The following is a 13476-nucleotide window of genomic DNA, read 5'->3' as shown; positions in this document are numbered from 1 at the left end:
CAATCACTCACCAGGTGTGTGCATGGGGTGGGGGGGTATAAACAAATTCTCTCCATGCTCCCCAACAACTGAAAAAGTCAGTAGCCATGCTCAAAGTCCCTCCCCAAGCCACTCCCCCCACCCCACCAGGGACTGAGGCTCTGTTCCAAACCTCAGGCTCATTGCTGACAGCCCTCCCCTCAAACGAGCTGGGCTGGGGCTGCTTTTGGAGGTAGGGCCGGAGGGCCAGGACACCCTGCTGCTTCAACACTGTCTCTGCAGCTCGCTGACATGGCTCCTGAGAACTCAGTGTCTGGAACCAGCTGTTTAGGGCACCCAGCTCCTCTGTGGGCATGGGAATAAAGAGGGTATCAAAACCTAGAATGGGCAGGTGGGAGAGGACCTCCTCCCCTTCTTCATGAAGTTTCTCCAGTTGCCTTCTCCCATTCCCTCAGTCATCTTTCTGCTGTAGCTGTCCTGCCAAGCTACACCTCAAAGTGGGTCCTCAATATTCTGTCCACTCTGTAAGCCCTACACCAAGCTCCTGGGGTTGGGGCTGCGGGGTTCTCACCAGGGAGGTAGACTGGGTCTTGGAGTAATGGGTACAGTGCTCCCCACAAAACAATGTCAGCTAGAGATTCTGTCTCCTTTGTTGAGGAAAGGAAAGAAAAAGTACACAGGTGAGACAATCGGTTTCTTCACAATGTATATAATAATATCTTATATTTTCTAAGCACTTACTATGTATCAAGCACTGTGTTAAGCACTTTGAATTATCTCACTTACCCCTCACAATAACCCACTGAGGTGGGTACTAATACTACCCTCATTTCAAAGATGAAAAAAACTGAAGGTTAGAGAATTAAGTGATTTTTAAAGGTTACACTGCTAATAAGCAGCAGTTTCGGGGTTTGGACTTGGAATACAGTCCTCCTTTTTACCTCTTACACCACACAGCTTTCCTTGATCCCCATCTCAAGGCCCAACTCACCCCAGCCAGGAAAGGACAGCTCCGACGACTCAAGCTATGGTCAATATGAGTCAGGGCTCTCCGGACTGGGCCAAGAACATCTTCCCCCTTCTTCCCTTGGACCACCAAATAGTACAATGCGGCAGACAAAGCTGGCTAAAATGCGGGAGACACAGGTCAGGACGGCTATGCAGAGCAAGGGCCTGCCTGCCATCCCCTCGTCTCAGTCCCACCTGCAGTTCTGTGGCTTCCCATTCCAGCCATTGGTTGGTGAGGTCATCTTGCTCCCAGCCAGATAACAGAAAGAAGTATCTGCTCAGGGACAGAACAAGAGAATGTAGAATTAGAGGGGTCCATTTGTCTAGCCCATTTCTCACCCTCCAGTGCAACAGTGGTTGTAAATAAGGCCACACAGAGGACAGTAATCCCTGATTTTATTCGGTCACCTCCCTGTATCAAGGATCAATACTGACCGACAGATTGCACTGGTGGAGAAGAGGTAGTTGCCACTATCCAGTTGCAAGACAGGGACCTTAGGCCAGGTCAGGAACGGGACCACACACTCTGATGCAGGAGAGGAAAATGGGTGAAAAACAGGGAAACGAAAAGAAAAATTCTGTCAATTTAGAAGGACAACTTCACACTGTTGGAGGCAGGGGGAAGGAAAGAAAGATGGGCAGTCTCAACTAGAGGGCCCACGATAGGACCACCGAAAGGGGGTGGGTCCAGAATGAGCTGGAAAGGCCAGCAGGTGTTCAGCTGAGACTGCCAGCTGGAAACAACAGATGGGGACTGCAGCAAGGAGGTGGTGGTATTGGGACAGTGCTGCAGCCAAGAACTGGAACAACTGAAAGTAACTAGGATATCTGAGAATGATCTCAGCTACATCAGGAGAACAAAATTAAGAGAACTGGGAGGACTGACAAGAGAACAGCTTAAGAATTACCCAAACAGATGGCTGCGAATGATAAGAGGTAAAACGGAAAGGAGTATGTGTGTACCGTTTGTTTTAGGAGAGGAGAGCAGGGTTTCCTAAGGACGACAAAGGGGTGCCTAGGAGTTGTCATGTGAGTGACTGGTGAGTGTGTGTGGAGTAGGGTGGGGTGCCTGGCAGGTGTGGGAGAAGATTATCAAGGGTAAAGAGGTTCACTGGAGTGAGGCGGGGTCCTGGAAGACGAAGGAAGGCAGGCAGGCAAGAGATGAGAGAAGGGTACACTGAGGGTAGTTAAGGGAAGTGACTGATGAAGATGTGCTGATGAAGAGGAAAGAGGGATGGAGTGCCCAAGGACAATGCGGGAGGAGGTTAACCGAGTGCATGGTGAGAGGTGGGGGTTTGGTGAAGACAATTACATGATGGTGTTTCGGTCCCACCTCCCTCATCCACCACCCACCAGCACCAGCCCTACTACCTTCTGGGCCTACAGTGCTGATGAGCAGCTCCACTCTGCCCTGGGCCCTCCCGGCCGCGGCCAGCACAGGCAGGGTCCCTGGGGCACCCTCGCTCACGAACAATCTCATTTCGCCGTGGATTCCACGCTGATGCAACCGGAACCGGCCTCCCGCCAGTGGGCTGAGCAACCGCCGCGAGGCACGCCGGGAAATGGAGTTCGGAACTAGGCGGTTCCCCACGCCCGGCTCCCGGAAAGTAGGCTGTTTTTCCCATCATGCAACACTAGGAAACAGGAAAAGAGTGTCATAGAGACGGAGAGGCCGTAGATGCGGTGCCAGAGCGGCACTTTCCTGGTGGGCGGGCCGGAGGAGACCTCTACGTATTCGGCGCGGCGCACTTTAATCCTCCGACGCAGCCCGAAGGCGCTGACGGAAACTAAGGGCTCCACTTGTCTGGCAGAAGTGCCGATGTCTGGACAGTGGCTGCTTCGCAATGGCCGACTCTCGATTCGAGTTCATAAGAATCAGACCTCTGGAGTTGAGAGTTACGATAGACTTAATTTAGTGACGCAATGAAAATTAGTGTGGATAGCCTATTAATTTTTAAAAATGTGACTATTAAATATTGATTTAATACCAGTCTGCAGCGCATAATCAGCCAGTCTCATTAAACGGGAGGAAACATGTGTAGGGAAAAGGTCAGACTGAGGAGAAGTAAGAAGGCTCAGAGTTTGGCAGTAAGTATATATATATTTCAAAGAAACGTATCAGTCAATGAGAAAGGGACCCTTCTTAATCATCTTTGTATCCCTTTAAGAATAATACTTGATAGTACTTACGAGCTAAGCATTGTTCTAAGCATTATGTATATATACGTAAATTTATGTGTAATAATAATTCACTTATATGTGAACATAAGTTTAATTCTAAAAAACTCTGGAGGTTCTGGGCCTTTTGAATCTAAGCTATAAGAAGGCTTGCAGCTTCTGCCCAGTCTTCTTGGAAAACTCTAATAGCCCTGAGATGCCTTGCAAGAAGCCTTACTACCCTGAGATTGCCATGCTGGAGAGGTGTCCTGTTGACACTCTGGCTGACAGCGCCAGCTGATCCCAGCATTCCAGTCAGCCTCATCAAGGTGTCAGGTGAGTGAAGCTCTCCAGACCAGCCTGTCTATCTACCTGCTGGATACCACCAAGTGGCCCTAGTCAATGCCACAAGGGACAGAAGAATCACCCAGCTGAGCCCTGCTGAAATTTCTGCCCCGTAAAATTGTAGGCTATGAGAAAATAGTTGTTATTTTAAAAATTACAAACAAACCATGAGATAGCTTCTCTCATTCTCATTTTTTAGATGAGGAAACAAGCACGGAGAGATTACTTCGCACTACACAAGGCATTGAAGATACGATACAATTATTCACAAAATAGATACAGGCTGCTTCCTTGGCAGAGCTTACAGTCTTCCTGGAAAGTCAGAAAGTCAAAAACTTTAAAGTATCCTGAAAGTTATCACGGGGGAATGTAAAACTTGCTGTAGGATCTCCTAGTTAGGGCCCCTACGGGACTCTAAGGGTTTGAGAGGTCTTCTTGTGCAAATGACCTTTCCACTGAGATCTGGCTGATGAGTAAGAGTTCACCAGGTGAAGGCTAGTAGGAGTGGAAAGAGGAAGTGTTTCTAGCAGAGGAAACAACTTCTGCAAAGGACCAGAGGCCTCAATGCACTTTAGGAATGTGAGGAATTAGTGTGTGGCTGGCGTATGGAGTTTGTGGTGGGGAGTGTGAAAATGCTAGGCTAAAAGGAGAAAGTCTCGTAAACCATATTGTAGAACTTGGACTTTGAGAAAAACTGGAAGCCTTTGAAAAGTTAAGTCAGGAGAGTGGCAGGGCATTTTTGTGTTTTAGAAACTTCACTCTGGCTGCTATGCCAGGAATGGACTGGAAGCAGAGCTCTATGCAAGGAGATTAGTTCAAAGATGATATCATCTGGGCTAGTTGTAGATAGACTGGAAAGATTTAGTAATCAATTAAATGTGAGTGGGGAGGAAACAAGAGAAGTTAAGTTTGGCTGCCAGGTTTCTGACCTGAGCAGCTGGGTATACCCTGTGTGTGCTCCAACAGATGATCATATTTCCCCTATCATACTGGTTATCACACTGTATTTTAATTGTTATGAGAGGGCACCTTGATTGATAATGCCTAGCACACAGTTCTTGCCTGGCACCCGTGGTAGTAAGCATTTACTAAATGTTTGTAAATATAAATTTAACTTAATGGTGGGACTGAAAGAGAAACTGGTTTGTGGAAAGCTGACAAGTTCAGTTCAGAACACAGTATTTGTGGTACCTGTGAAACACCCAGGTGGAGATTTTCAGGGGACAGCGGATTAGATTGGAGCTCCAAAGAAAGATCTGGACTGGAGATATGGTACCAGCAACATATGGAGGTCATCTGAGCTGGGGAGAGAATAAGACCACCTTTGGCTTATAGAGTGCAAATGGCACGGAATCTCAGTCAGACCTCTGGGGTTTAAGAAACAAGCAAAGTCCTTCCTTATGCAACAGAGAAGGAACTGCTAAAAAGGTAAGAGGAACGCCAGCAGAGGTTGTAGAAGGAGAGAAAGGTCAACTGTGTTGGCTGCTGCTGAGATGTAGAGCAACGTAAGGACAGCAAAGTGTCCCTGCAGCGTCAGAGGTGACCCTATGAGGAGTGAACTTGCAAAGGTGATGGAGTGAGGGGAGAGGAAATGGGGACCCCCATGTGTAGGCAAAAAAGCTTGGCTGTAAAAAGGAAGAGAATGCTAGGGTGGCAACTGGAGAGTACAGCAGGAGGAGGTTTGTCTAAAGATGGGAGAGACTTGGATATGTTTAAAAACTAATGGAAAGGAGTCAATAAAGAGGAAAAAGATAAAGTGCAGGTGCAGCAGAGAAAGCAGAAGAGGCTGAGATTTGAGCACGAACAACCACCAGATGAATGAACGAATGAATAAATGAAGTTGGTCACTCTTTTGGAAGTGGGAGGGAAGAGTTAAGGGTAGAGTTCTCCACATACTGAAAGTGGAGCAAACCGAGGAGGAAGATCACTGAGGCCGAATCCCCCGTACTGGCTACCCAGCCCTCAGATCACGTGTCCGGGGAGGAGAGCTAGTTCTCGGATGTCATTAAGGGGGAGGGGCACTCCCTACCCCACCTCTCCAAAGCCAGACAGAAAGCCTCACGTTGTGCAGTGGAGAAACCGAGAGAAGGGGGAAAATGTGGTCAGGTAAGGAGAAAGCACAGGTATGGGTTTCAAAGCTTTGGCAATCGACAGGGGAGGTCAGTTCCTACCTTTCACTCCCACGTGCTGTCAAAGCATCCTGTACTGCTTATCCATAGCCCCTAATTCAGTTGTGGTTAGTACATTTATGATGCCATCAGTTAAGATCTGTCTTTAGCTTTCAAGAGGGCAAGGGCTATGGCTACGTCTCTCTCTTTCCCCTCTCTTATCTCCAGTAGCTGACACTGTTTTTCACATAGGACCTGCTCAGCCAATCCTTGTTAAGAGCATGAATGAATGAACCCACACACTAAAGTAGGGTCCCACCCGAAAGGTTTGTATACAGAGGATCATATCAAGGCTTCTCAGCTCCCCAAAACACATCCCAGATTCAGAAGAAGATCTTTTCACCTCTTCCTCAAACTCTGAACCCCTCTGTGTTTTTCCCAGCCACTTTCTCTTTCTCTCCAGTTTGGTTTTACTATTTTTCTGGCTGTCTGTTTCTCTGTCTTTATGGGTTTTTTTTTTTCCTGAATTTGCACAGGAAGCACGCAGCTTTAGGTCTGAGACTATTGGTAATGGAAACATTGGTGCCTATGTAAATTTAATAAAGTGTCATGAATATTTGTATCTTTGTCATTAATGCTTGTCTCTTTGCCTGTGTTCTGTCTCAGACCTGATTCTTTCTCAACATCTTCCCGTGTCCAGCTCAAGAGTCCCACCACCACCCAGGACCAGCTCCTCCTGCCCCTGGATCTTCTGATGGGCCCCAGAAGGTACTCAGAGGAAAATTTCTGAGCTAGACCCTCTCCTCTGATTTCCTGCCTTGCTGGTCTCGCAGGCCTGCTGACCACATCCTCTCTCACCTTACTGACATACTTCCTCATTAGTCACAGCACCCAGGACTTCTCAGCCCCCAAAACCTATTACTGACCCTCACCCGGGCCCTCTTCCGTACCCTCTTCTCTCACCCCAGGGTTCCTGTTTTTACCTTCTACCCTACACTGCTCTTAGAACCATGTCTGTCTGCTTGCAAGCAGCCGGTCCTGTCCTTTTCTGGTTCTCCAACACCCCTTTTTCCCGTAGGTGGCAGTACTGACGACAATGCTGTCAGGCTGGCGGTGGCCAAGTACCTGGGGGAGCCTAGGGCTGGGGCCCCGATGCCCTACTCAGGGGTCCCAGCTCTGTGCCCTCTATGCTTTCACTTATACTGGGGCAGATGGCCGGCAGGTGTCTCTGGCTGAAGGGGACAGGTTTCTACTGCTTCGAAAGACCAACTCAGACTGGTGGTTGGCGAGACGCCTGGGAGCACCCTCTACCTCTCGACCCATCTTTGTCCCAGCTGCCTACATGACAGAGGAACCTAGCCCTTCCCAGAGCCCAAACTCCATCACCCCCAGCCAGTCCCTCTGGACTCCTGGTGAGTAAGCCCCATCACCTTCTTATCTCCTTGGCTTCTGGGAATTACTGGCATGATCCCCTTCCCCCAGGCTTCTGCTGACCCCCTCCTATCCCTCATTCCCACCATGGTGTCCACATCGCCTCTCCTCCTAGTCGCAAGCCTTCTAGATCTCATGTAATTTTCCACCTACTCTTGTCTCCTCTGTGAACCCCTAGGATGGGAGACCCAGCCAAGATCAATGGGGGGACCCTGCCTCCAACTCTTCCCATTTCTCTGTTTCCAGGCCCACAGTTACTTCCTGGCTCCATGGAGGAGCTGCCCCTGTGTCAGGAACCCCCAGGCAGAGCTCAGGCTTCATCCAAGCAGCCTCCTCCCCTCCCCACAAAAATGTGTCGAAGTGTCAGTGTTACCAATCTGAGGCCCACCCTCCTGAAGCCCTTCCGGGAAGGACCAAGTGAAAGATCCCTTTCCCAGGAAGACTTGCTGACAGCGGCCAGCGCAGACGTGGTGAGTCATAGCTCTTCTTCTGCGAGGTCAGTCATTTGGCTCAGTTCTAGGCACAGTGGCGAACAGGACAGACAGAATAAGTAAGCTAACCCTTGGTACTCATAAGAGCTGTCAAGAAGCTAAATGTGGTGGAGGATGACTGGAGTGATCTGGGAAGGCATCTCTGAGGAAATGCCGTTTAGTTGAATCTGAATAAGGAGAAAGAGACAGCCCTGAAGCAAACTGGATGAGAAAGAATTCTAGCTGAGGGACAGCAGGCAGCAAAGATGCTGAGGGTACATGGAACCTGGCAAATGATATGAGGGGCTCAAAGGCCAGCCCGGTTATGCTTTTCTCTCTCAGCCTCCTGACTCCTGGCCCAGGACAGGGTTTTTGCTGTGTTCTGTCTTGCCAATTCAGGTCACTAGCAAGTCCTCTGTAGAGATGTAACTCCCTTGATCTTCCTGAAGCTTCAGCGCCTCCCCTTTCTCTTACTTACTAGTGGGTGAAAAATGGCCCCTCCTCTCCCATACTCCGCTAGCAGGGGTCCCTCACCCCTCTCTGCCTCCTTTTCTCTGGAGGATGCGAAGGTGGGGCTCTCCCTTCAACCCCCTCCCTCCACAAACACAGAAAAAGAAAAAGCCTGTTCCCCTTTCCTGAGGTCCTCGGGTGGGGGTGGGGTGGGGGAGGAGGGAAGTTGGCAACAGGAAGTGAGGAGAAAAGCAAAGACGGTGAGGGAGGGAGTCAAAAAAAAAAAAAAAAGAAAAACGGCTGGGGACGAGGGTTTCTTCCTCAGTACCTGGGTCACCCCAGCCAGGAGCTGGTGGTGAGAAAATGGTGGGGGAGAGAGGAGGAGGTAGTTAGAGAAGACTGAGGAGGGGCACAGGCAGAATAACTACCTTTTTCTTCCCTCTTTCCTTGCAGGCAAGACCCCAGCCCCTCATGTCAGAGCCCCCTGTGTACTGCAACCTGGTGGACCTTCGCCGCTGCCCCCGGTCCCCGCCTCCAAACCCTGCATGCCCCCCGCTGCAGAGGCTGGATGCCTGGGAGCAGCACTTGGACCCCAACTCCGGACGCTGCTTCTACATAAATTCCCTGACTGGCTGCAAATCCTGGAAGCCCCCACGCCACATTCGCACCCGAGAGATGGTGAGACTTTCCTTCCTGCTTGTCCCTTTGTCCCTTCAAACTCCTCCTTTCCCGTACTGACCCCCAAAGTAGTATGTTTTCTCGCTGGGGCTCTCAGAAGATCAGAAGAATCACAAAATTGTGAGAAGGGTGTTGGAAGCCAGTTGAGGTGGCATCTGGATATAGCTTTACCTTTCTCTTCCCCCAGAACCCTGGCTCCACAGAGGGAACACAGACTCTGAACAGAGACAATGGTATCCTGCAGCCTCAGGCAGAGGGCTCAGAGTCTGGCACAGGGACCCCAGAACTGCACGACCCTCGGGTGAGATCCCTCCATCCTGATCACATGCAGGAAAAGCCATCTTTTCAGACTTTCTTTTTTATGCAAGACATCGTTCTTCAGTTCTTCAATACCCACCACACCCCCCTGCCTCTCACCCACATCCGCACCCCTCCTCCCCCTACAGCCAGGGACTCTGAAGTTGAAGTTTCCTCCACCTGTTTCTCCAACTTCTTGCCCTAGGGTTCGCCCGGCCTCCACAGACGCACCTCCCAGATCGACCCCTCAGATCAACCTTCAGCCTTTCAGTCCCCCCGGCCTCTGCCACAGGTTCTGGATGACCCCCATGTAAGTCTCCCATTTCCTTGTGAATGCCAAGATCCTCCCTGCCCTAGCCCCCAGTTCGTGCTCCTTCAGATACATCTTCCTCTTTCTGAATGTTCTCTGGGTATCTTTTCTTACCGAGCACTTACCCCAACTTTAAAGGACCTCACTCCTGGGAGACTGTCTGGGGAAAGCCATGGTGGCTGTGTGGGGGAGCTGGGTGATTTATTGATACCTTTCCTTCCACTTCCCAGGAGGTAGAAAAGTCAGGCCTGCTCAACATGACCAAGATCGCCCAAGGAGGGCGCAAGCTCAGGTGAGAACAGGGTACACAGCAGGGGCCCAGGTTTTTGGGTTCTGAGGGGTAGAGCAGAGTGTTGGGACAGGCCCTCCCCATGTGACTGTAACTGACCTTTGCACTGCTACCACTGCCCTCACCGCACCTGCAGGAAGAACTGGGGCCCATCTTGGGTCGTATTAGCAGGTAACAGCCTGGTGTTCTACCGAGAGCCACCAACGACTGCCCCCTCCACCGTCTGGGTGAGTGTGAAGGAGGGGAGAACCAGGGTGCAGGAGGAGTTCTGGCACAACTTCTCCCTGCCTCAGGCCAGCTGTGGGGACGGAGGTGGGGAGGATGACATAGAGAGGAAGGAGCGCTGCAGTCCACGGGTTGAGAGGGAGGCAGTGAGGGAAACAGCGCCGTGGCCTCAGTTTCTCCCCTAACTGCCAGGGACCAGCGGGTAGCCGACCTGAAAGCAGCGTGGACCTGCGCGGAGCGGCCCTGGCCCACGGCCGCCACCTGTCCAGCCGCCGCAACGTCCTGCACGTGAGTGCCCTCCCACGCATTCCCGAAGCCCCTATCGACCCGAGGGTGCGCCCCAACTTTCCCGCACGGGTCTCCTGCTTGGCCTCCCTGCTTTTTATGCTCCTCCCCCCTGATCCAGGCCTTTTGCCCGCTGGCCCCTCAGATCCGCACGATCCCTGGCCATGAGTTCCTGCTGCAGTCAGACCACGAGACCGAATTGCGATCCTGGCACCGCGCGCTGCGGGCCGTCATCGAACGCCTGGTGAGATGGGTGGGAGGTGGCCAGACGGAGACCCGAGAGAGTCTCTGCCGGTTCGGGGGCGGGCAGAAGGAGTGGAGGAGGAACTGTAGGATGTGGTGTGGTGCGGGGCCGGGTGGTCTCAGTGCAGAGCCCTGGGATGGGCCTGGGGCGGAGGACCCCAGCAGCAGGTTAGGAGGTGCAGATTTCTCTCTTCCAACCTCCGCCTCGAACCATCTTGCGGTGCGGATCTAGGATCGAGAGAACCCCCTGGAGCTGCGCCTGTCAGGCTCAGGACCGGCTGAACTGGGGGAGCTGAGTGCCGGGGAGGACGAAGAAGAGGAGTCAGAGCGGGTGTCGAAGCCGCTACTGCGGATCGGCGGCCGGCGGAGCTCCAGTAAGGGGCGGCCTGGTCGGCGGGGCCTGGGGGCTTCTCCCGGCTCGTTGAGCCTCGGCTGCGCTCCCGTTCTGATTCCACATGCCTCGGCAGGTCGGTGTCCCGAAGGAGCTGAGCAGAACCGCGTGCGGAACAAACTAAAGCGGCTTATCGCAAAGAGACCGCCCTTGCAAACTCTGCAGGAGCGGGGTCTGCTCCGAGGTGAGGTGGGCTGGGCCAGCCAGCGCCTTTCTCCTTTGTGCCTGGCTTAGCTTTTTTGCAGCAGTTTTATTTACATTCCTGATCTGGGCATAAGCCCACTTCATGGATGAGAAAACAAGTGAGGCTCAGAGTAGAGCTTCCCAGAACGAGGTCAGCAGTCTTCTAAGCCCACACCTTCCCCTGCTGCTGGGTTTTGCAAGCTGGGGGGTGTACCTCCTTGCCCAGGCCTGCAACAGGCAGGTGGAGGGCCAGCCCAGCTTTGGGGTGGAGACTTGTACTAGAAAGAGCTTCCATGGGTGTCACTTGCTTCCCACCTCATTCTGTGCCTCTCCAGATCAGGTGTTTGGCTGCCAGTTGGAATCACTGTGCCAACGTGAAGGGGACACCGTGCCCAGCTTTGTGCGGCTCTGCATTGCTGCTGTCGATAAGAGAGGTCACTTTCCTAGAGACCCCAGAGTCTCCCCTTCCAACAGGCCAAGGCCCAGAATTCCCCACCTCCCTCACCCTAGTCTTCCTTCTGCCCCTTTTCTCTCCACCCTCAGATCTCTCACCAGCCCTCAGTACACACTTTAAAGCAGAAATCCTTATCTGCTCTCTGTCTCATCTCCTAGGACTAGATGTGGATGGCATTTACCGGGTGAGTGGGAACTTGGCGGTGGTCCAGAAACTTCGCTTCTTGGTGGACAGAGGTAAGCAGGCTGTGGGCAGGTGGTGGTACTAAGAACTTCATGCCTCAGGACCACAGGTGATTCTGAGTGAGGGAGCTGGCAGAACAGGGAGGGCTTCTGGCTGGAGCTGCATGCTTCAGCTGTTGATTTCTTCTCATACATGTTGCAGAGCGGGCGATCACCTCCGATGGGAGGTACGTGTTCCCAGAACAGCCAGGACAAGGTACTTACCTGGAGGGTCCCTCAGACTCATAAAAGTTTCTCACATCATCCCTGCTCCTCGTGAATTCGCCCCTGTCCTGCTCCTGGGATGGTAGTCCCCACCCCTATCTCTGCTGTCTTGCTCCACTGTGGACCCCCTAGGCAGTCCTGTAGTCTGCCTTAACTGGATCTTTTCCCAAACTCCTGAACTCTCAGTCTCTGGGTCCCTCTGGTCCTTCATGAACCCTGAGCCCCTCTGTACTTCCTTCTTCTTCCAGAAGGCCGATTAGATTTGGACAGTGCTGAGTGGGATGACATTCATGTGATCACGGGAGCCCTGAAGCTTTTTCTCAGGGAGCTACCCCAGCCTCTGGTGCCCTCACTGTTGCTGCCCCATTTTCGTGCCGCCCTTGGTAAAGAATCGGAGCTTTGGGCAATACCCTTGATATGGAGTTGGGGGAGGGGAGGCAAGAGTGATAAAGAATAGAGGTTCCCTTACACTCTTCTGTCCCATCCTGAGCACAGAGTTGGAAAATAACTTTCAACTCATGTGCCAACTCCAGTTGTTTTTTGGTGAATATTTAGAGGGCTGACTTAGAAAGAATTCTAAGGCAGCGGTTGGGCTCAGTGAAAAAGAATGCTGTGATAAATTAATGATGTCTTCCATGGGCATGGGAGAGAGTGGTGAGTTCACCCCCCCCCGCCCTACCTAGCACCTTCCCTTACCTCACCCCTGTACCCTTCCCGTCACTCTTTCTAGCACTCCCAGAATCAGAACAGCGCCTCACTCAAATACAAGAATTAATAAGCTCAATGCCAAAGCCCAACCATGACACTCTGCGGTACCTCCTGGAGCATTTATGCAGGTCAGGAAGACTGAACATCTGTGGAGGGAGGGCGGGTGGGGCCTGCAGCAGGGACTCTGTTTGGGTCGGGTGAAGGTAGGGAAACACCTAAGACTGGTGAGCAGACAGAGGAAACCAGGGTCAAAGCCTTATTTGCTCAGTCGGTATCATTTAAATGGGGGAGCTGGGGACCAAGACAAGCCCAGGGATGCTGTGAGGGAAATAAGGAAAGAAACTCTAACCTTTCGCTTCCCTCTGTATCTGTCTTTCATTTGGACAATGCGGATGACTTACTTGGCTGAGCTGGGCCTGGACAGTGACCTCTGAGAGAGGGTAGCCATTTGAATTAAAGCCCCCCAGATTGTGAGTGGAGAGGACTCTAGGGGCAGTCTCTGAAGCTGGGAAGAGGCAAGGGCATCCTAGGTTGCATCTTCGAGTTGTGTCCTGAAGGCTTCTCTGCTGGTCCCATTTCTGACCCCCTTGAGGCTCTCTCCTTGGTTTTCATCAGCCACCACACGGGATCCTGAAGCTAACTCTGCCTCAAACCTTTGAAGGCTTGGGTTTATTTGAAGCGGCAAAGCTGCTGGCCTATAGCCCTGGCTGTTGGTCTTTTCCTACAGGGTGATAGCACACTCAGACAAGAACCGCATGACCCCCCACAACCTGGGAATTGTGTTTGGACCAACCCTATTTCGTCCAGAGCAGGAGACGTCTGACCCAGCGGCCCACTCCCTCTACCCTGGGCAGCTAGTCCAGTTGATGCTCACCGACTTCGCCAGCCTCTTCCCCTGACTGGGGCAGGGAAGAAGAGAAAATATGTTTCCAGTGATCTTTGCTGGGTGCCCTTTGATGGGGGTGCAGGTGGGGCTGTTCTGTTTGGGGGACATCCCTTTAAATCCTGTGTCTCCCAGA

At 52.0% G+C, this 13476-nt stretch overlaps 2 protein-coding genes across 17 annotated transcripts in view; one reads left to right on the top strand and one right to left on the bottom strand.

Moving 5' to 3' along the window:
• The window catches only part of MARS1 (methionyl-tRNA synthetase 1), a 16820-nt gene extending 14288 nt beyond the window's left edge, over positions 1–2532 (bottom strand). For both annotated transcript variants that reach the window (XM_014557426.2, XM_006182504.2), the window contains exons 1-6: positions 2359–2532; positions 1423–1513; positions 1183–1261; positions 971–1105; positions 551–626; positions 152–324 (exon numbers count right to left, since the gene is read on the bottom strand). In XM_014557426.2, the coding sequence (XP_014412912.2) occupies positions 152–324; positions 551–626; positions 971–1105; positions 1183–1261; positions 1423–1513; positions 2359–2467 (663 nt within the window). In that variant the 5' untranslated portion in view covers positions 2468–2532. The remainder of the gene's footprint in view (positions 1–151; positions 325–550; positions 627–970; positions 1106–1182; positions 1262–1422; positions 1514–2358) is intronic.
• On the top strand, positions 1716–13476 carry ARHGAP9 (Rho GTPase activating protein 9). 15 transcript variants are annotated; one of them, XM_014557429.2, is made up of 19 exons: positions 1716–1923; positions 6264–6365; positions 6676–7009; positions 7275–7498; positions 8402–8626; positions 8814–8927; positions 9129–9233; positions 9464–9525; positions 9659–9749; positions 9940–10035; positions 10178–10276; positions 10508–10649; positions 10743–10850; positions 11185–11283; positions 11462–11539; positions 11688–11741; positions 11998–12132; positions 12480–12585; positions 13185–13476. In XM_014557429.2, exons 3-19 carry the CDS (start codon positions 6694–6696, stop codon positions 13354–13356), a joined length of 2226 nt encoding a protein of 741 aa, XP_014412915.1. In that variant the 5' UTR covers positions 1716–1923; positions 6264–6365; positions 6676–6693; the 3' UTR covers positions 13357–13476. The 15 variants fall into 15 exon arrangements, with proteins under 15 accessions (XP_014412915.1, XP_032349080.1, XP_032349086.1 ...); XM_032493195.1 differs by having other exon boundaries at positions 1720–1923; positions 6809–7009; XM_014557433.2 differs by lacking the exon at positions 1716–1923 and adding an exon at positions 2686–3075 and having other exon boundaries at positions 6298–6365.

This window comes from Camelus ferus, chromosome 12, assembly GCF_009834535.1.
Source record: "Camelus ferus isolate YT-003-E chromosome 12, BCGSAC_Cfer_1.0, whole genome shotgun sequence".
NCBI lineage: Eukaryota > Metazoa > Chordata > Mammalia > Artiodactyla > Camelidae > Camelus > Camelus ferus.
Note: the sequence above shows the minus strand (reverse complement) of the source record. Positions and strands in the feature narration are given on the sequence as shown.

Bases quoted from the DNA above. Each gene is read 5' to 3' on its own strand.
- ARHGAP9 (XM_014557429.2), top strand. From the start codon at position 6,694: ATGCTGTCAGGCTGGCGGTGGCCAAGTACCTGGGGGAGCCTAGGGCTG. The intron at 7,010-7,274 runs GTGAGTAAGCCC...CTCTGTTTCCAG, and splicing joins CCAGTCCCTCTGGACTCCTG to GCCCACAGTTACTTCCTGGC. The intron at 11,284-11,461 runs GTCACTTTCCTA...CTCATCTCCTAG, and splicing joins TGCTGCTGTCGATAAGAGAG to GACTAGATGTGGATGGCATT.